The 21,751-nt window shown below is 41.8% G+C and overlaps 1 protein-coding gene across 1 annotated transcript in view; it reads left to right on the top strand.

Moving 5' to 3' along the window:
- Positions 1 to 1,072: 1,072 nt before the first annotated feature.
- The window catches only part of MAN2A1 (mannosidase alpha class 2A member 1), a 138,726-nt gene continuing 118,047 nt past the window's right edge, over positions 1,073 to 21,751 (top strand). Inside the window, exons 1-3 of the mRNA XM_080572773.1 lie at positions 1,073 to 1,358; positions 1,414 to 1,717; positions 14,191 to 14,451. Coding sequence (XP_080428899.1) covers positions 1,583 to 1,717; positions 14,191 to 14,451 — 396 coding nt within the window. The 5' untranslated portion in view covers positions 1,073 to 1,358; positions 1,414 to 1,582. The remainder of the gene's footprint in view (positions 1,359 to 1,413; positions 1,718 to 14,190; positions 14,452 to 21,751) is intronic.

Below are 21,751 nucleotides of genomic sequence, written 5' to 3'. Positions count from 1 at the left end.
TTTCCCTGTTGTTGGCCCCTTTCTGTTCCTGCGCTAGCCCCGATTTTTTGTCCTTCCCCTGTATTGTCACCAGCGCTCAGCTTCACTCTTCAGCCTCTGTTTCTCACCCCCTGATTAAAATCGGTGTTTTGAAACTTAAACTCAGTCAATATGTACAAAAGTGGACAGTTTCTCTGCTGTCAGCATTTCCCACCATGGTAGCTGATAACATCCATATCCAGTAACTGCAGGAGTCCTGTAAGGCCTTTCACATCCAGAATCTAACACTTTATTATTATTATTATTTTTTTTTGCCTAGTGGGAGGAAGGGGGTTAGAAGTTATGAATTATCAATCCCTAAAGTAGGTTCTGTAGGATACTGGAACAGGCTCTAAATATGGAAAAAATAAGCATAGATTTAAATTTCCTGGCTCCGTCTACTGAACTTTGCTGGCCAAAAATTTGTTAGTATTACAGTTTTAGCAACTTTGTGGGGGGGGAGGGTTAGTGAGAAAGGAAAAGAAAAGCAGTGATGCTAACACCTATTTTTGGACTTCAAATCACAGGGGTGTCAGAGCTTCTCAGCAAAAGTTCTTAATGATGTATTATGTGTGCACTGGTAAAACATGCTTTCAGCACTCGTGCAGTTCTCAGTGACATTTCCCCAAAACACCGCTCAGAAGCAGACAGCGGGCGTGAATACGTCCGAACCATTAAATCTGTGAGAACTGGGAGCCAAACGACGCAGCAGAGCGGGGCTGCAACCCTCCCCAGCGCCGTGACAGGAGCTGCTTTCTGCCAAGCGTGCTCCTGGGACTCAGAGAAGCGAGGTGCGCGTCGGGGCCGACCCCCGAAGGGGGCACTCGGCACACGGCTCTCTCACGGGGAGGCCCCCACGGCTCCCTTAGCAGGTTGCCCGCGGGCAGCCGTTATCCGGGGCGCCAACGGCCTCCGCGCAGAGAGGGCTGGGGGCGGTGCCGCGGCGGTGACACGCTGCTGGCACCGCCCACCCGCGCGGGGGCGGAGCGCGGAGCTGCGGCGGCGGCGGCAGCGGCGGCGGGCGGGGGCTGTTGTGGGTGCGGAGCGTGTGCGCGGCGGCCCGGGGGGCTCCGGCAGCGGCAGCGCTCGGGCCGCGGGGCGGGGGAGGCGGCGACAGCGTGCGGCGGCCGGCAGGAGGAGGAGGAGGAGAAGGAGGAGGAGCAGGAGGAGGAGGAGCAGGAGGAGGAGGAGCGGGGCGGCCGCAGGAGGAGGAGGGGAAGCGGAGCGGCGGCGTTCGGTCGGCCCCGCGGCGCTGCTGCCGCCGCCACTTCCCCGCTCGCTGCCGGGCTGCCCGCCCGTCTGATCCGCGCCTCCCGGCGCCTCCCGGCTCGCCGCCGGGCGCTCGGCGGGGCTCGGCGCGCCGCGCGGGGCAAGACTTGCCGCGCTCCGCCGGAGGGGGCTCGGCGCTGCCCCGCCGGAGGATCCCCCGCGGCGCCGCGGTGCCGCCGCCCGTCGCCGGCTCGGAACTTTCCCCGCGGGGCGCGGGGGGGCAGCGAGGAGGAGGAGGAGGAGGAGGAAGAGACGGCGGGAGCAGCGCGGCGGGGCCGGTCGGCCGGCGGCGGCGATGAAGCTGAGCCGTCAGTTCACGGTGTTCGGCAGCGCGGTGTTCTGCGTGGTCATCTTCTCGCTGTACCTGATGCTGGACAGGGGGCACTTCGACCACCCCAAGAGCCCGCGGCGGGAGGGCACCTTCCCCAAGGTGAGCGCCGGGACGGGACCGGCAGGAGCACGGGGAGGAGGACGGGGAGGGGGGGTGCGGAGGGTGCCTCCGCCACCAACTTCCTCCCCGCCGCGGCGCTCGTCCGGCGGCGAGCGGCGGCCTCGAGCCTCGGCGCCGGCCGCTGGGGCTCGGGGCGCGGCCTCTGGGCGGCGCTGCGGGAGGTGAGCGAGGGGAGGGGCTGCCCCGGCCCCGCCGCGCGTCCCGAGCCACCAGGAGCAGGAGGGGGCCGGGGCTGGCAGGAGCGCGGCTGGCAGCGAGACCTGCGGGCGCGGGGTGACCCCGCCAACAGGTAGGCAGCGGGGCTCGGGGCCGTGGGACCCTGCCCCTTCTGCCCCGGGTGGGGGGACACCTAGAAGCTGCCCGGCGTCGTGGTGTTAAACCCAGCAGTGTCCGTCTGGTCGCGGCGAGGACGGGAGCGTGTTGGATGGAGAACGCGTGGTGTGCTGTGCCGAGCTGTGTGTCTGCCACACGCTGCTGCGTGGGGAGAGTTTTATTGTCGTGAAGCAAAATAAAGTGTAGAAAAGCAAGCAGCGAAGGTGCAGCGTGTTTGTGCCTGTGCTGAATTTATCCTCCCTGAAGGCAGTAAAACAGAGGAACGTGTTTTCGTACAACAGTGAGGTGTCAAGTCAACAGGAGAACTCAAAAGGCTTGCTGAAAAAGTAAAATTTTATTTTTCTGATAGAACCACTGATTTTTTCATTTAATGCAAAGATAATACTTGACACCACTCTATTTCTGGCCACGGCAAAAACCTTGACTGAAGTGTATAGAAGGAGCACGGATCAGTTCTGCCTTTGTTTCTTCGAGTTACAGTTCAGAGGTCAGCCACTAGCTGTTTCAGGAACTAAGAGAACACGAAAGAAGCTTTGAAGAAAGCGAGACAAGGCTGGACTACTGAGGCTGCATCTGTTCAATATACAGTTCCAGCAGGAGAGTAATACTGCGTGTCATACTTGTAAAAGCTAGTACAAGTGCTGCTTTGGTGATATGGTCAGTATCTTATATTAGCAGAGCACCTCGTGTTTTTATCTCACCAGTTGAGTTTAATCCAGATAAAGAATAGAACAGGGCAGCTCGTACGTAGGTGGCCTTTTTTCTTTTTTTTTATTTAATGTCAGGATTTGCTTTGAAATACTGGAGTAAATATGGAAGACATATTAGATGTGTTTGGTTTTCCACTGTCAGTGTCCTGCAGTTGAAATTCCTGTCAGTATCCTACAGCATAATGCTTTCTCTCTTACGACCAAGGTCTAGTGCCTCAGTCTGCTGTAACATCTCTTTCTTATACAACATAAGGAGACAAGCATGTCTCCCCACGTCCTCCTTCCTCCCCTCGGACTCCTAGAACATTCCGCCAGCGTTTACTCTTTCTGCCTTTTCCATACCTAAATTCCTTCGAGGCTGCTCACTCTCACTACTTAGCACTGTTTCAGTCCTTCCTTTGGGTGGAAAAATTACCCTTTTTCTTCTTGCTGCTTTATCCTTCGAAGAAGTTACAGGTGAAGCTGATGTGACTCTGTCATTTCCTATTTGCTGTCCATAGGGTTCTGAATAGGAGTTTTTCACTTTGTTAAAATTGGGAAGCCTCTGGAACCTAGCAAATGTTTTCTGAGCCATATAATACATCAGTGTAAAGTTGATATGAAAGATGAAGAGGGAAAGAGAAGCCACCGAAAATATTGGAAAGGAAAACGCTACCTTAGTTTACAAAAAATCACGTCAGTGCCGTGTTGTCAGAACTCAATGTACTGTAAATGAAACCAGCCACAGATGTAAAAACTTCAAGCTGCTTTTGTTTGCAAAAAGCTCTGGCAGCAGTATATTATATGTCCGTGGATTTAAGAAGACATTTTCTTTCATGATGAGAAAGGTCAGTTTTTCTTATCGCTTTGAAGAAGGAACTGAGATTTTTTTAATTTTTTTTTCCCACAGATTTTCAGATAGCTTCACTTCATACTTCTTTCTGATCTGACAATGTGCTAATTTTTCAACTTTGCTGTTTCTCTGTGCAGCTCTTGTAAGAGCATCCTTCACCTTGCATATCCTAGAAATTGCATATTGATTAGCTTGCTCTTCCTGACCTGTGTGGTTTACAGTAGCCTCAGAGAGGAGAAGTGGGTTCTTCTGGAAGCAGCTTCCTGTGTAGCTCATCAGCATTTGTCTGTCTAAGCTTTAATTTCTGCCAGGATTAGAGTTGGATTTTTTTTTTTTTTTTTTTTAGCTGGTAGTGCCTGTTGGTCTGCATTCACTGAAAGAATCGTGGTATGTAATACCAGTAGTAAAATGCAGGATGGGGATTGCTGCTCAACTTTCACTTCTGCTGTTTCTTCCAGATGCCTTCTCGTTGCATGATCTCAGGGTCGTGTGCATCAGGTTGAGGCTTGCGAACCTGACTTTTTTCAGATTTATCTGCTATTGCAGTCAAGAGTTACCCTTCCTGAGCTTGGTTTCTAGTTCGAGAGCTTAGGTGGTTGTTCAAGAGTGCCAACAGGAATGTCTTGCAGAAGTAATTTTTGGAGAAGATCTCTCAAGGAGTGCGAATACCCCTAAGCAGGAGCCTTTACATATTCTCTATCGAAGTGCTTGTAAATGCTTTTCAGAGCTGTGTTAAAGAGAATCTCTGGTCTGACTTTGGAGGGACTGGTAATGTCTTGTCTTTTTAGGTGTTGACCTTGCAAAAGTTGGCATCAGTAATCTCTTTTAGAGTGAACATTGCCCATGCTCTGTAGTGAGGTGACATCATGGCAACTGTAATAGAACCTGAGCTAATGAAGTGATTTATAGCCTTGTCATCATTGATGGTGCATTTAAATCATATATGAAGATCTGCATGCTGCCATAGAACTGAAATCTCCATTAATTTGGGAAGATTAAGTACAACCTATGGAGATTGCCTTATTTGCCACTCCTCTCTAAATCCCGTGTGTAACTTCATGGACCCTGCCTGGTTGTCAGCAATATGTTATTCTTAAGATGGCCATATCACAAGCTCTCTCTTTCTCTCAGACCTTATTTGTAGTCACTGTAGGATTTCTGCCTGCTGCAGTATACTGTGGACACTGATACTTTTCCAGAGACCTTCTTCCCTGCCTCTCCCTTGCTATTTTGCATTATATTCCTTCAGCGTGACTCTGGGGTGGATTTCCAAAGCTGTTATCGCAACTGCTTCCCATGAACGCTCTGAAAGAGCATTTGGCTCAGAATCTCCTCAGAGGGCTCATTAGCAGTTGACGATGACCTGCTCTAGAAGTTTCAAGCATTGCTATGTACTTTATTTCACCCTTCTCAGTGTAGGCAGTGTTACTACAGTGGTTACTTTTGTTTTAAAAACTCTTGGGAGTAATAGCAGAAATGCTGCTGGTTGAGTTTTAAAATACGCTACTCCCCTTTCTCTCCTCCTGCTCCTTTAAATAAATAAATTGAAAAGTTGCTGATAAGCTGCTAGGGAAACTGAACTGTACTTCGGTTTGGTATGGTTGTCTCAAAACTTCTGTATCTGTGAATGGAGAGGAAAATGCTCAAGCTATCATTTCTTTGAGCACAAGAAGACTAATGAAAGGTACTGAAAGTGGGAAGGATGAGCTGTATAGCTGGTCTGCATACACTAGCGTCCTGTGTAGGAATAGGATGTTTCCTGTCTCAGAAGGCATATCAAGATACAATGTGTCATAGTGTCCTGTCTCACAAGAGGGGCAACCTTACAGCCTTGTGCAGAGGCGAGCTTAAGGTGCAGGAGCCTTAGATGCATTTTTAGATTATTAACATATCAGTCCTCACTACAGATTAGAGTGTAAGTCTTCTGGTGGAATTCGCTGAAGAGTGACGGAGGATATTTTTTCTGTCTGCAATAACAGAATTATTTGGGAAATCTTTTGGCTGTTTAGTGGATGGAGATTTGAAGTGGTGAGTCCTGTGCTGTCTTCTGTGCACTGAGTGTCAAGTACAAGTGGGCCTTGGACTAAACTGATGCAGCTAAATGAAAGCTTCATTCAAATTGAGTCTGGAGTAAGTCCATAAGGAGCTTCACTTGAAGAACCGGTGTTATATACAGATGAAAACCAAATACAGATAAGCACGTATTAATTTATTTGGTATTTTGGATCCAAATAGAAAAAAGATCATTAGGCTAACACAGCATATTTTATCAACTAACTTTACCTTGAGTTTGAACAAATCCATAAAAGCTGTTCATTTACACAGGCTAGTGGAGTATTTCTTCTGATTCTAAATTTTGCTTGATTTAAGAGTGTGCCATGCATGCTAGGGCATAAGACAAAGAAAAACATTAAAAATCCAATGTATTTTAAATTAAGTGGAGGATTTATTTTTGGGTAAGAATATTTTGCTTCAGAAATATATGGCCTTTGTGTAGTCTTCACATGAAAATTCGTTTCTAGTGCATTTTATGCCTGAGCAAGGCAAAACAGAAGAGCAGCACAGCGTCCTCTGTTGCTACCTGATAGCTGATGCTCTGGAGCTGATCTTTTTCTGCTAACCACTTTCACACAGCTTGCTTTGGCTTTTATGGGACATATCCCCACAGTGTGAAAGGCTGTTTTTGGAAATAAGTTTTTGAAACTCAGGTCTGCCACAGTTCTGCTTGGTAACTGGAATGGGACCAAGGGATTGCTTTTCTAGTATCTTTGGCGTTTCCCTTAAATTTTATTAGAAGGAAAGCACAAGCGTACAGCGACTTGAATCCTTAGGGTTTTCCAATTTTTTTATATATATATTTTTTTTGAATAAGATCCTTCACCCCTCCTTCCCCCATGCTTTTGACCATCATTATTTGAAACTTACTCTGATCTTCTCATGTGTTTGAACTGCCTTTACAGGCCCTGTAGCTGCATTGTATCGAACAGAGACGATCAAGTACAGTTCCTGTAAAAGCAGCTGGCTTTTTCTTCTATTTCCTGTGTCCTTCCAGCAAAACATTAAGGCCTGGCTGTTGGTGGTACTGCTAATGCTTCTCTGCTGGCTTCATGTTTTCAAGGCATCCACACGATGCATCACGTATTTCTTTGTAAATGGCACAAGTGGTGATTGTTGCAGTGTGCAGTGCTGTTTCATCTGAACTTGCCAATAGTTTGGAATTAGTATCACCTGGCCAAAATATGAATCATGGTAGGGTGGAGCAGTAACAGTAGGATGCTAGGGCCAAACACATCAGAAACATCAGCAGCTCTATGAATCTGTGCACTGAACAAAGGCATCTAGTGAGCTTTACCTCAAAAGTACTCCAAAGTAAAAGTTCCCCTACTCTAAGGAAGCCTTACCTTCCGTTAGATAACCCTCTGTCTCCTTTGGGTGGCTGCAACTACAGTGTATCAGCTCATGCCTGACAGTTGCTGTGCCCCAATTCTGTGCAGAACAAATCTTGTCTCCCTCCAGCGTCACAGCAAGTCTTCACGCTTTCTGCTTTTGAAATAACTCCTGATACACCAGAAATACGTTTCCCAGCTATGGTTTTGTTAGGTACATTGCTGTAGTGAAGTAGGTGAAATCAGTGGCTTACCTGGACTATAAATACACGCCTTTTGTTGCTTCATGTTCTTATGGGTTTATTTTTGTGGGTTCATTTCTGACCTGTGTTGTATAACAAGCTCAAGCACTGCTGTATGCAGCAGTATAGGAAACTGTATGACCAGGAAATATTTGTATCACTCTGAAATGTGAGTAGTAGTAATTAAGATTGTACATAGTTTAAGTTGTCTGAGCACTGAATAATTGTGAGTGCAGTGACTCCTAGTAGCATTCTTAGGACTTTCATGTCGGAGGAGGTTAAATGTTGAATCAGAATACTTACAAAAGGAATTACCATTTTCCTGGATTTGAAACTTGCTTACTTAAAACAAACAAACAAAGCCTGATTAACAACAATCACAATCTGAAAGACTTTGAGTGTCACAGGAATGTTCTTGAGTATTAGATAGAAAAAAAAAATAGGATTTTTTTTTTCTTTTGAGCTTCTAAGGTGTTGTAAAGGAGGAGGGGTTCTCATATCAAATGTAATTATAGGTCAGTAACAGTTCTTTGTACCTTCTGATGTTCCAGAGTATGTTTGTGTTTCTTGTACGTTTTGAGTGAAGTTTTGGCTAAACGGCAGTCAGGCAGAATCTAATAGCTTCTTTCAATTAGTCTTTAAATCTAGTGAAAAATGTTGAACAAAATGTATTCTTCAGAAGAGTAGTAACACCTCCCATAAAGGAGAACTCCTTTCTGCTACTTAAGGTCAATGCCCAGCTTAAACTGCATAAACTAAATGGAGGGAGAGCATTTCCTTGTTTACTCTTAACTCGACCTTTATTTCTGCCTGCTACATGATTTTGTTATTTTAAGTTTTGACTTGTTCAAATAAAAATAATTAAAATGCCTGCACTCAAATGCCATGTAAACTGCATTTCAGTTTAGTACTGATAGCCATTTTAAATAAAGAAATTAATATTCAGTACAGGGTTGGGAAGGGAACCAAAAAGGAAATGAACCTAAAACTTACCAGTCTGAGAGGTAGTGAACATCCTTCAGATAACTGACCATATAGGGAATGCTTCTAGATTTGCCTCCATGTCCCCCTTCTTTCTCCCAGCCTTCAGCTCAGTGATAATAGTGTCAAATTAGGCCATAACAATATCTATCTTGGTAAGTTACTTGAAACTTAAATCTAGAATAATAGCATGTAGAATGCTTATTTCTTATTGTGACATTTGTTGAAAGAATTTTAAAGTCTATCAGCTCCTGAAAACGTGTTTTTTAGGTTACTTTATCTTCAGACTAGAACAACTATTTCATTTAAGAGTGTAGACTTGTGTTTTGTAGTTCAGTTAATCCAGGTGAATGCCAGCGTCTTCCCAAGGTGAGCTTGTTTTGAATGGTACTTTAGAGGCAGGAAATCCTTAAAAGGTTATTTATGTAATTTTCATGATTAAAAATACACAGAAACCTTCTGCCTAGCTTAATAAAGGCTTTAAACCTTGACATGTGCTTTTAACTGTTGTACTGTGTGCTTGGTTTTTCATTGTGTCCTACCTCACAAGGTGAATACACACTGAAACAGTCAGTGTGTTCAAATATTAAGCTTTGATGCAACATTATGCTGTATTTTTAACTTCTACCTGCTTGCTTTTTTTCTGTAGAGGACATGACCATTCAAATTCTACATTTAGTGTGCTCTGTTCACTGTGCAGTGCTCAGAGTGTACAGGGAACTGAGAATGATGTCTGGTCTTACCATCTTGGTATGCTGCATCTGGTCAGAGGCTTATATCAAGATTTTAGTCAAGTTAGTACATGATTTGTGAAGATATCAATAATTACTTCCAGGTGTAAGAAACTGATACAGGAAGTGATTAAGATGACTGCAAATTCAGTGCAGTCAGAAAAGGACACATGAAGTTTCTTAAATACTTAGTGTTGTGAATCTGTATAGGCAATGATCTGGACTTGAATTCCACATCCCCAGGAGAACCCTGTTTGCTGTGGTACACTGCTTTCTTCGCTACTGCTCGTTTGTGCACCAGAGCCTCTTAAACAGGACTCTGCCAGCTCTTTTGTGGTCTCTGGCTTGTTCATGTGGGTGAGAAGGAGAATGGGCTCTGGTTGGTTTTGAACCAAGCGCTTGGTGGTTGGTGGCTCACTCTCTGGATACATAATAATAATAATTTCTAGCTGACCTAACCTCAGAAGTCTCTCATGTGGATTTCTCCTCTGCCTGCCAGTTTCTGTGAGAATTCCTCATTCATGGGCCTGTCATACTCCCACTTTAATTATCTGAGCTACCTTTTTTCTTCCTTCATGAAATGATCAGCAGCTGTCTGTTTGAAAGGTCTTGTATTTAAAGGAGGAGTGAGCATTCACTGAGGAAATGAAAGTTGCAATACCCTTTTCTGCAGTGCTTAGATGGGAGAAGCTGCTCTGCCTTGCCCAGAATAAAGCAACTTTATTTTTCCTTGTGTTACTGGACTTTCTTACTTGTCCTGGGTAACAACACTCCTTTCTGGAGTGAGTCCTTGCAACAGATCAGAGCAGTATCAAATGCAAATAGACAAGTACAAAACAGAGGGCAGTGGGGAAGCAGAGGCCATTCTGGGATGTTTGGGGCTTCAAAACCACTGAAGGGTTAAGACTGACTGAAGCATACGGAACTGTTTATGTAGCTGTTTCATGTGGTGGTAACAGCAGGTTGCTCAATGTGGCTAACAGGTATGGATGTTTTTTGTTCCAAACAGGTGATCTGGTCTGTCCTTACTTGGGAAGATTTAGTTGTTTCAGTCCAACCCTGTGTAACCATGGGGATGGCAGAAAGATGCGCTGTTTGTGTGATGCCATTATTTTACCAGTGCAGCTGTACCTACTTTCAGGATACATTTTGGATTTGTTGGTACTTTGCACTTCATGCACTAATACCAGTCGTTGTAGAGCGAGAGCAGGGTTGCCTTTCTTTTTAATAATATCTTTATTTGCACAACCTTATCAATACGTGAAGATGAAGAGAAATGGAAGAAAGAAGTTTATACCAAAGTTAACAAAAACTAGTAGACTGGTTGTATAAGTCAGGTGATTCACATAACTTTACATTGCATTTCCTTATGTCAAACAAGTATATAGATTCACAGAACATCCTTTTAACGGTCTACACTTGGACTGAACATTAGTCTATTTGTACTTATCCAGAAAGCATACCTCTTATTTTGCTATCTGTTATTTACAAGGCCATGTAGCTTACAACATTTCAGGCAGAATTGCTTAAGGTAAAATTGATACATCTCTGCTCACATTTAAAAATAAAATACAACACCACCCACTTCCAATTGTGTGGGAAATTTTCAAACTTAATTTAGAACAAATACTGATGATTTTAGTAATGAAAAGATGTCCTGTGTGTTTCATTTTTGATTAGACCCGTCAGGTTCTCTAGTATGTTTCTAGTCTGTTTTAATAGTAACTCAACACCCATTACTGGCAATCAGTAAGTGGGGCAGTGTGAATCAGCTATTTTCCTCTAACAGTGTTGAAACTAAATTTTGTTTTGTTCTTGAACATTTTCTGTGTTCGGCTCAAATTTTAAAGAAATTTTACTATTGAATGCTACATTCTTAGCACTGTCTTACTCCTGCCTACTTAAAATGAGTAAGGAGTGAGGACTGAAGAAAAAAAAAAAAAAAAAGTACTTTCTGATACTTGATCCATTTTAAATATGAGAATGGATTCCTGACACCGCTTTCACTGTATTTATATTGAGTGAAAACTGGGATCCATTTCTAGTTTGTGACGCTGTTTTTTCTGAAATTTAATTCTAATAGCTGATGTGTTGCACAATGGAAATTGAAAATATTTTTTTTAGCATCTACAAAAACTTAATTGACTGTTAGTTAGTTTACAGCATGTGGCCATAGTTACATATTTTTACCTGTAGCTTTTTATATGATGCTTTGCTTTCAAGCTGAGTTAGTACATGTCCAGTTTAAAATCTTCATAAGAAACATGATGCATCTCATAGTCTTTCAAAAAAAAAAAAAAGAAAGCAGGTAGTCTTAATTATTGTCCTTTGTTAGTTTCTACAGTGGGAATTCTGCTAAGGATTTCTATCTCCAGCTAACAGAGTATCTGTCTCCAAAGTTCTGTGCATAATATTCTTCTAAAAATCACTACTACTCAGTGTTCTAGGTAGGCTTGAACTCTCCACCTTAAAAATAAATTATTGCTGGAATTACATAACTATATAAATTTTTTACTGGAAAATGAACAGGAAGCAATCTACTGTCTCAGCACACAAGAAACAGGGAACTTAGTTTAAAAGAATTTTACAGACTACACAGTAAAATGGTAGAACTTAATGCAAATATTGTAAGGTTTAAATATAAAAAATTTAAAAGAATGGTCAATCTTATAGATATGAGAAGTATGACTTGACCTCCAAGTTTGGAAGTTTGTGTCTGACTGACAGAAGTTGGCAGTATATGCCAATGGAAGGATCAGTCTAACCACATACTCGGTGTTCTTGTAACTTTTGGAGAGACGATACTTAGCTAGACAACATAAGACAAATTAGTCTTGTAATCTATTGCGAAGTAGTTGACAGTCTATTGCTAAGCAATATAATATTCTTCTCTTGTAGGTAAAATATTTCTAGAACATACATGAAAGAGAACTTAAATTTTAAACAGTTCTCTGTTTTTACAGTGCAGAGGAAGAATATATACTGGTGGGGTAGGTGTGAACAGCATTTTAGGTGCTTACGCATTTGGTAACTTTGAATTATAGCCGTGTGTAGTGAAGCAGGTAATAGTTGGTGTAGATGATAGCTATATTTTAGTTTTTTAGGAATCTAAAGATCAGAGTTGGGCAGCCTGTAAAGTCCCAATCAGTATTATTTTATGTATTTTACTTTAAGAGTGAGTGGCATAACAGGCTATTATGTGAGCAGAGAAACTTTTTCCCTATTTGAAAGGGAAAGTACTAGTTTTATAAAAATGGGTACACACCATTTTTAATGTATCGTTTGAAAGATTTTAGTCTCGGTTGTTTCTTTTATTCCACCAGGGGGCATGGGACTACACTTTTTTCTTTCGAGTGCCCTATCATCTGCATATTGATCTCCTGTTTTCAGTTATTCTATTTTCTAGTATTCTGTTTCCAGTATTTGTCTTTAAGCAGTTTAGATTCTAAGATTTTGGTCTTTCATCTCAATTAACTTATTCTGGATCTATTGTCAAAATATATTTTTGTCTTTAGGGAAACAAAAAGGTTTCATGCATTGCATTTTAAAAACCTGTTATCATTTTCAGGATGCATTGAGCTAAGAACAAAGCAAAACACTGGATCAGCATTTTACACAGCCCAGAAAAGGAGGGGACAAATTTACCGACTGTAAAATACTACACCTTATCTTCTGTGGAATTATAAAGAACTCCTATAAAGATGAAATTGCAGAAATGGCTACTAGATCCTAAGAGGTTGATTGGCATCTCATATTAGGGGAATTTTTTTTATTCCTGCAGACTTCTCAAAGTGAACAGGTTTTAAAAGAAAGTACCCATTACAATTTAAAAAGGAGGCTCAGTCCTTTGCAAACTACAGCCTAACTACAGAAGTTGGAATTAATTGGCATTTGAGGAAGGCAAATTGTATCTTAAAAGGAAAATGCAAACGCCTCAAGTGAATGATTGCTAAAGGGGGAAAAAGTCCCATGCACCAAGGCTGTTGCTAATAATTTTCTGTATTACTTGGAATATAAAGCATTGGTGTCAGGGAAAAGTTTAACTTGTCATTAAAAAGCATAGATCACAGAATAATTGTCTACTGAATATATGTTATTTGTGATGAATGCAATGGGTAAAATTTGAACACCCAAATCTGCAGCGGGTTTTGTTGCAATGAAAGCTTTTTGACAAAACTTAATCAGACGTTGTATATTTTGGAGTCTGACCATGACTTTAATAATAGAGAACAAACACCCAGTTACTTTCTATCTTTTGTTATTGTTAAGTTGAAATCTGCCTGAGGAAAGAGAGAAATTATTGTTAAGCTGAAAAAACCTTAAAAACATTTTAAATGATCTGGCCTTTTGTGAGTGTGGAAAAGCTAACACACTAATATTTGAAAAAAGCATACCTCAAATCATTTGGAATGGGTGGCTAGTACATCAGAGAGCAGTAGCATTTCCAGGCGTTTTCCTCTCCTATGCTACCTCCTGTACGTGGTATAATATGGTGATTAAATGTCGTAAATTGTTTTGTGCTGTCTGCCTGCCCCTCTCTTTCCAAGTTGCTTTGGAGATATGCTGACTTCTTTCAGTGCATGTTGATATTACCCTCTATCCTTACTTTCATGGTGTACATTAGGATCATCTTTAGAATCCTGTTCTTTAGCAACTGAACATGATCTAAATGAAAATACTATCAGTTTGAATTGTCTTTTGCAGGAATATATTGATGTTTGTCTAGTTATATAGATTATTCGTATGAACAAGTGGTTAAGGGATCTTTTACGAGCTTCTGTTAATTTCTCTCCAAATTTCGCTGAAAATAAGAAAATATATACTGAAGCAGTTTTTCCTTATACATGTAAAGTATTAAAACGTTTACATCCTTTTAATCCCATTTTGATGTGACTGCCTTCTAGAAAATAGCTTTCCCTTTTGTGTCCTGATATGATGGCAAATGAAAGTATTAGATTTTTTGAAGATATTTGATAGACATGAAAAATTTGAATTTGGCATAATTTGTGCTTGAAACAATGTGACTTTTTAAAAATATCTTTTTATCCCTTGTGCTGTTTTCCTTTATTCTGAGAGGAGAAGGTCTCTTATGTTGGTTCAATTTCTTAATTTGTCTTTATGTAAGACATAGAATAACGATTATTTATTTTGTGTGATGATATACTACTGTGAAACTGATTTTAAAAGATTGTCAAGAATGGGTCTGAGAAAATAATTGATTTTTTTTTTTTTAACAGGGTCAACTTTCAATATTGCAAGAAAAAATAGATCATCTTGAACGCCTGTTGGCAGAAAATAATGAGATTATTTCAAATATACGAGATTCTGTGATCAATCTGAGTGAATCAGTAAAGGATGGTCAAAAGAATCCAGAAGCTATAAACTTCAGTCAAGAGTCTCTTTCTGAGCTCTTTCCTTCTGCTTCCGTTCCACTTGCCATTGATTCTGAGGATTGTTTGTTTGCTTCAAAAAGTGGAAGTCGTGGTTCAGATGTACAGGTAAGTGGCATGCCTTTCTCTTTTATTCTCCTGGAGTACTACCTTTCATAGTTCTCAAAATATCCAAGTACTGGTAAAAGCTTGAAACTAATCACCTAATCTAAGATGTAATAGAATTGTTCAAGTGCCTGTTGCGTTTAATGGAAAATGTTATGAAACAGTTCCTTTTACCTTTTCTAAACTGTCTAGAAAATAGTATGTGATTACGATAACCCAACATATCAGAATGTTTTAAAGTTCTTAAGAGAAAACAACCTAAGATTAATCACTGTTTATTGTCCAGTACTCTCAGAAGCTCTTGGGAAAGAGTTTGAGAGTCTATTTCCCCAGATTCTTGTAAAGCTGGTGTAAAATTATGTGGAAATACTATATAGACTTATAAGCAGGTTTTACACTTGAGGGTTACATGTGTAGATGAGTCTTGAGGGTAAGACAAACCATGCTTAAGAAGTAATCATTTAAGAAAATATCCAGTATTGTTTGCCCTTTGGAATACCATTTTTGTGTTTTGGCATTCCAGTGTTTCTCCAGTTTTTATAGGCACTTTGATCAGAAAGGAGCAACATATACTATGTCAACTGGTTGGCATGAACTGGGCTGGCTGAAGTTTTTAAAGTCAAATGCTTCAAGTTGAATTTATTTTGCTTTCTGGTGATGCCTGTGAGTTCATTGACTCATATATTCAGCTTTAATGGAGTGTTTCAGGAGTGATACGAATATTGTGTGAAGTCTGTGATCTGTACTGTTTTGGGGAGTCTTGTGGGAGTACTATAAATATTCTAGTACTCTAAAGCAAAGATTAAATTCTGAATACCAGCTTTTTCTCTCATTCTGAAAGTACAAGTATTTCTATTGTAGGAGAAAGACATGGACTTGAGATGAATAAGTATGCATCAGAACAATTGTAACCTCCATTTTATCATTTATAATGCCTTTAAGCTCTTCAGGGATAGGCACTACCTTAATATGTCTCTTACAGAGGAAGCAGTTTTTTAAAGGCAGTAATATCTAACTGTTTGTATTATAATTTCTGTGCAGGAAAGTGAAGTAGGTGGGCCTTTACATGTTTTCAAATTACTGGATCGTTAACAAGTTATTCCTCACACAGTCTGTTAACATATTAAACAACGCACTTTTTTAGGTACATTAGAAATAAGCTAATGTGAATTGTTGTGAATTTTCAGGTAAAATGTTTTGGCTTAAATTATTGGACTTGTTAACCTGTTATGAATGGAAAGTCAATACTAAAACTGTTCTCATGTTTCATATCACATATGTGGCATGTCAGAGCGTGTACTTGCTATCATTTAATGTACTTACTCTTCCTGTACTCATACTTTATTTCCTTGCCTTACCAGGCTGGGAGGGTTGTAATACTCTTCATGTCACTGCATTAATATCTTGTACTCAGCAGATTATCAGCCATCATCCTTAAGTCACTTTAATAGTGATTTTTGTAAATAGTTTCTCATCCTGTGAGTCTGACCCACATTTCAGTTACAAGAATCTAAGACCTTGATTTTAGCAGAATTTCGGTAATAATAAGTTAACTAATCTGTTATTATACCTGAATACTAGTTTTACTATTTAATGTTTCACCAAGCCTGAGGTATTCTGCAAGCTCAGTTGATTTTTTTCTTCTAGATTTTTATAAAGACTGAGAAATTCTGAGCAGATTATTTGAAGAACATTGATTATTTTTTTTAAATATTTTAAATACTTAAACAGCTTATGTTAATTGTGTTCCTAAGCATTAACTTAAAAAAAATAAAATAAGAGAACATAGGTGAGACTTAATATTTGGATAATGAGAATGAAGGCAAAAGATGCTTCGCTGAATAAATTGTGGAAATCCATTATAGTCACACATAATAGAGCATTATAAGAATAGATTCAAATATGGATTAAAAACCTCTAACATTTCAGTGAGTAATATTACCAGGTCTTGTTACTCCAAGAGATTAATTTTCTGTGCATAAGCTGGAGAAAACAATTTACGAATAGCATGAGAGCCAAAAAATTCTTGGATAGGATAGGTGAATGATGTTTTCTCATGGAAAAAATGTAAAACAAGAAATGATACACACCATTACGTATGGTATAAGTAGGAAGGGTGTTGTAATAGAGCTGACTGCTCAAAATAACACTGAATTGAGAATTGATGTCATTCAGATTAAATAGAAGGCTAATATGCACTTTTTCAAAGAGCTGAGAATGGAACTGGATAACAAAGTGAAGAACTCTGGATGAAATACAGTTATGACTTGACACTCTTTTAGGTCAGTAGTTCCAGATGTGTCTGGAATTTGTGCTTGAAGACCGAAATCTCAACAGCCATAATGCTGAGCTGGAAGGTCTTGTAACTGATGGTGAAGTGTGTCCTCTTTATCCCTCTCAACTACTGAACCATCCAACATTGTGCTTAGCAATGTTGCTCTGTTTAAAAACAAGGCATAAATCACTTGTAACAACAACATAAAAGGTGGCCTGAAGAGGCATGAACTGTGTTTCATTCTGTGCAGTAGTTCAGTGTTCACTGAGGCAAGTGCTTGCTCAAGACTTGTGTTACTTCAGCAGTTTGAGTCCCTCAGTATAGGGAAGCAGTAAGCCAATTTAGGGAAGAAAAGACATCAACAAAACACACAATTGATAAGTTTTCATATGCTTTAACTGAAAAGCCTGTAACAATATGACTGTCTTCTGAAGCAGCCATACTGAAATCAGGGTGCACCCTTTGTTAAGTTTGTTGACTGTTTTTACCAAGGCCTTTCTTACTGTATCGCTACTTTATAAATAGAAAAGAAATTGAAATATCTCAAGGAAGTACTTGTCTTTTATTTTGGTTCTTACTGACTAGATATTTCAAATTTGTTCTTTGCTTGCAGTCATGTAACCTGGTCAAGTGAAGAGGTAACTTTTAATGCTTTGGACCATTCTTACTGTGGATGTTGTTGCACTAAAAGATGAAAATGACATCTGTCTTCTGGATGTCTTGTCGTAAGTGCAGTGAGTTTGGCCTAATTTAGCTCGGGTTTATGCCAGTGAAAGTTTTTGAGTCCTACTTTCTTCCTGGCTTTTTTCTTTAAACCAGTGCTGATCAATATTAAAATCATGGAATAGCTGAGGTTGGCAGGGACGTCTGGAGATGAGTTGGTCCAAACCCCTGCTCAAGTAGGGCCACCCAGAGCAGGTTGCCCAAGACCACGTCCAGGCAGTTTATGAATACCTCCAAGCATGGAGACTCCACAACCTCTCTGGGCAATCTGTGCCAGTGCTCCGTCACCCTCACAGAGAAAGTGTTACCTACTGTTCAGAGGGGACCTAGTATTTCACTGTGTGCTCATTGCCTCTTGTTCTGTCACTGGGCACCACTGAAAATAGCCTGACACTGTCCTCTTTGTATTGTTGCTTCAGGTATTTATATATACTAATGAGATCCCTGAGCCTTCTCTTCTCTGGTCTGAACAGTCCCTCCTCTCTCAGCCTTTCCTTGTAGGAGTGTTGCTCCAGTCTTTGTCATCATTGTAGCCCGTCATTGGACTCTCCAGTCCAATGCGCAGAACTTTGGCGCAGAACTTTGTACTTCCCCTTGTTGTTAACCTCATGAGGCTGCTATCAGCTCATGTTGACTCCAGCCTGAGCCAGTCCTTTTGGATGGTAGCACAATCCTCTGGTGCATCAGCCAGCCACTCTTCCCAGTGCAGAGGGTACACCCTGCCCCATCATCCAGGCCATTAATGAGGATGTAAGTAGCAATGGAACCAGCACTGACCCCTGAGGTACACTGCTAGTTACTGGCTTTCAACTAGGTTTTGTGCTACTGATCACCACTTTCTGGTCCAGATATTCAGCCAGTTTTCCACCTACCTTACAGTCTGACCATCCAGCCCATACATCAACAGATTCTATATTAAGATATTAAGGAAGGCAGTTTTGAAGGCCTTATGGAATTCAAGGTAGACATAGGTAGACATTGCCCACTACTCTCCCCACATCTATCATGCTGGTTATTTCATCATAGAAGTTTCTCAGGTGGGTTAATAAGCCTTAGCCCACCTTAGTGATTCCATGCTGACTAATGATTTTCTTGTCCATGTGCTTTGAAATGGTTTCTAGGATTAGCTGCTCCATCACCTTCCCATGGATTGAGGTGCGAGTGCGACTGACCTGTAGGTCTTCTTTCTTGCCATTATTGAAGATGAATGACATCTGCTTTCCTCCTGTCTTTGGGCACTTCTCCCAGTCACCATAACTGATCAAGGATTAGTGAGAGTGGCTTTGTGATGATATCTGCTAGCTCCTTCAGCACTCAGATGCATACCATTAAGGTCCATGAAGTTATGTATGTCCAATTTGCTTAAGTATTCCTTGATCTGATCCACTTCTGCCAAGGGTGTGTCTTTCTGGCTTCATTTAGAACCTCTCTTCATAGGCTTCTCAGCTTCCTGACCCAAGTGATTGTCATTGAGGCACTTCAGGAACCCCCTGTATTGTTTCTGCCTTCCCATGTTGTCCCTCCAGCAGTTACAGTGGAGCTGCCCCTGGTTCTCATAACCAGAGCCTGCAAACATTATGCTCCTCCTAGCTGTCTGTCGAGGGTCTCGTCTAGTTGCTCTTCTGGTCAGGCAGCCTATACCAGGCACCCATTACAATGCCATCACTACTGGTCTTTTCATTCCTTTCACATAACCTCTCAGTTGGCTCCTCATCCATTCCAAGGCAGAGTTCCATGCACTTGAGCTGCTCTCTCACATAAAGGGCAGTTCCCCCTGTCTTCATGGCTATCTTTCCTCAAGAGCCTGTGTCCCTTCATTGCCACACTCCTGTCACTGAAGCAATCTTGCTGTGTCTCACTTCACGCCCATTGCTTGTCAACCCTGTCAGTCACTCTCTCATAGGGCTGCTGGTAACTTTCTTCTGTATCCGTCATTCCCAGTTGTCTCTCCCAAGCAGATGCTGATCTGCAAATAGGGTTCCATGGTCACAGAACCCAAAATCCTGTTGTCAGAACCACTTGAAGCAATGTCAAGGCACATGCAAGACCAGGAGGTGATCTGAGACAGCCAGCATGGCTTCAATAAGGGCAAATCATGCCTGACCAATCTGATGGCCTTCTATGATGGAGTCACTGCATCAGTTGACAAGGGAAGACTGACTGATATCATCTACCCGGACTTCTCTAAGGCCTGTGACACTGTCCCGAATGACATCCTGATCTTCAAATTGTAGAGAGATAGATTTGAAGGGCGGACAAGGAATTGGCTGTGAAAGTCACATGCAGAGAGTGGTGGTCAATGTCTCTGTGTCCAAGTGGAGGCCAGTGACAAGTGGTGTTGCTCAGGGGTCTGTCTTGGGACTGGTGCTGTTTAATGTCTTTATCAGTGATGTAGACAGTGAGATTGAGTGCACCCTGAGCAAGTTTGCTGATGACACCAAGCAGAGTGGGGCCGTTGATACAACAGAAGGAAGGGATGCCATCCAAAGGGACCTGGACAAGCTTGAGAAGTGGGCCCATGTGAACCTAATGAGGTTCAACAAGTCCAAGTGCAAGGTGCTGTTCTTGGGTCAGGCAATCCCAGATGTGAGCATGGACTGTTAGAACTCATTGAGAGTAGCCCAGTGGAGAGACACTTGGGGGTTCTTTTGGATGAAAAGCTTGACACGAGTTAGCAGTGTGCACTTGCATTCCAGAAGGCCAACTGCATCCTGGGCTGTATCAACAGAGTGGGCAGCAGGTGTAGGAAGGCAATTGTCCCCCCCTTTGCTCTGTCCTTGTGAGTCCCCACCAGGAGTGCTGCATCCAGGTGTGGGGCCCCCAGCACATGAAGGATGTGGAGCTGTTAGAGTGGGTCCAGAGGAAGGCCACAAAGATGATCAATAGGGCTGGAGTACCTCACCTATTAAGAAAGGTGGAGAGAGCTGGGGCTGTCCATCCTGAGAAAGAAAAGGCTCCAGGGAGACCTCATTTCATCTTTTCAATACTTAAAGAGGGTTTATAAAAAGATGGAGTGCAACTTTTTGTTAGGGCAGATGACAGGACAAGGGCAAATGATTCTAAACTAAAGAGGGGAGATTTATATTAGGATGGCATCCCTGCCTATGGCAGGGGGTTTGGAACTAGATGATCCTTAAGGTCCCTTCCAACCTGAGCCATTCTATGATTCTGTAGTTCTGCAGCCAGTAATTGACCTGTGCTGTCAGTGCCCTCCTCATACCTTTTCCCCTTAACGGCAGGATTGAAGAGAGTACCATCTGGTCCCCCATTTCACTGCTGCCCCCAGAACTCTGTAGTCACTTCTGATGGGGTACGCTTTGCCCCTGGCAGTATCATTGGTGTCCCTGTGGAAGAACAGGGAGTAGTAGTGAGAGGGTCAGACGAGCTATGGCAGTCCCTCTACAACATCCTGGGTCTGCACCCTGGCAGGCAGCAAACTTCCCTAGGTGGCATGTCAGGTCACAGATATTTATTTCAGAGAGCTGCAAGATCTGTTTCCTGAGTTGCATTTCCCAGAACTTGCACGAAAAGTCATGTGAGCATGGATTGAGATCGCTTTTTACCTAATATGTATTACCTTAAAATTATGTGTTTTGTGGAGTGTAAAAACTGGTATCTTGCAGACTGCAGAAGCTTGCTTGTGGAACTCAAGCTCTACCCGTGAGAAAAACTCATAGGAATGTGTACAATTCCATGAATTGTTGCTTTTTAAATAAATACGTCTTCATGACTGGAATGTCAAAAGAATTTATCAGTATTAAGGTCACTCATTGGTAACTGGCAAATTTACAGAGTATGCACTTGACTTTCTGCAAAGGTTGCATTTCATAGAAGAATTAGTTCTTCAAAAATCAAATTCTAGAAAAGAAAGAAAATATGGTATTAGCCTAATATTCATATAACCTTACTTTGTCCTCCTTGAACTAGCAATACAGAATGCTTGTCTGGAAGCATTGTACATGTGTTTGCCATGAAGCAATGTTGTTCAGAGGTGTAAACAATTTCTGCAGAGCTGTGATGTGACATCATCTCATACAGCTCAGATATTTAGTGTAGGCCCAGATGAGGCCCTGCTAATCCTAGCATTATGGTGGCTTGTATTCCAACACCAGTCTAACACTGCTTGCTTTTCTTTATATCTTATGCTAAAGACCTGTGGTGGGTGGACCTTGATTGGCTGCTAGATGCCCATCCAGCCAAGGTCAATGCACTGTAGTCCTCAGCCTGGGACCTAAGGAATTCATGATAAGGACAGTAACTGGGAGAGGTAATGGGAAAAACTCAGACTGGACATTGCCAAAGACT

This window comes from Anser brachyrhynchus (genome assembly GCF_964034855.1).
Source record: "Anser brachyrhynchus genome assembly, chromosome: Z".
Classification (NCBI taxonomy): Eukaryota; Metazoa; Chordata; class Aves; order Anseriformes; family Anatidae; genus Anser; species Anser brachyrhynchus.
The sequence above is the reverse complement of the archived record's forward strand: the minus strand, read 5'-3'. Positions and strand labels throughout refer to the sequence as shown.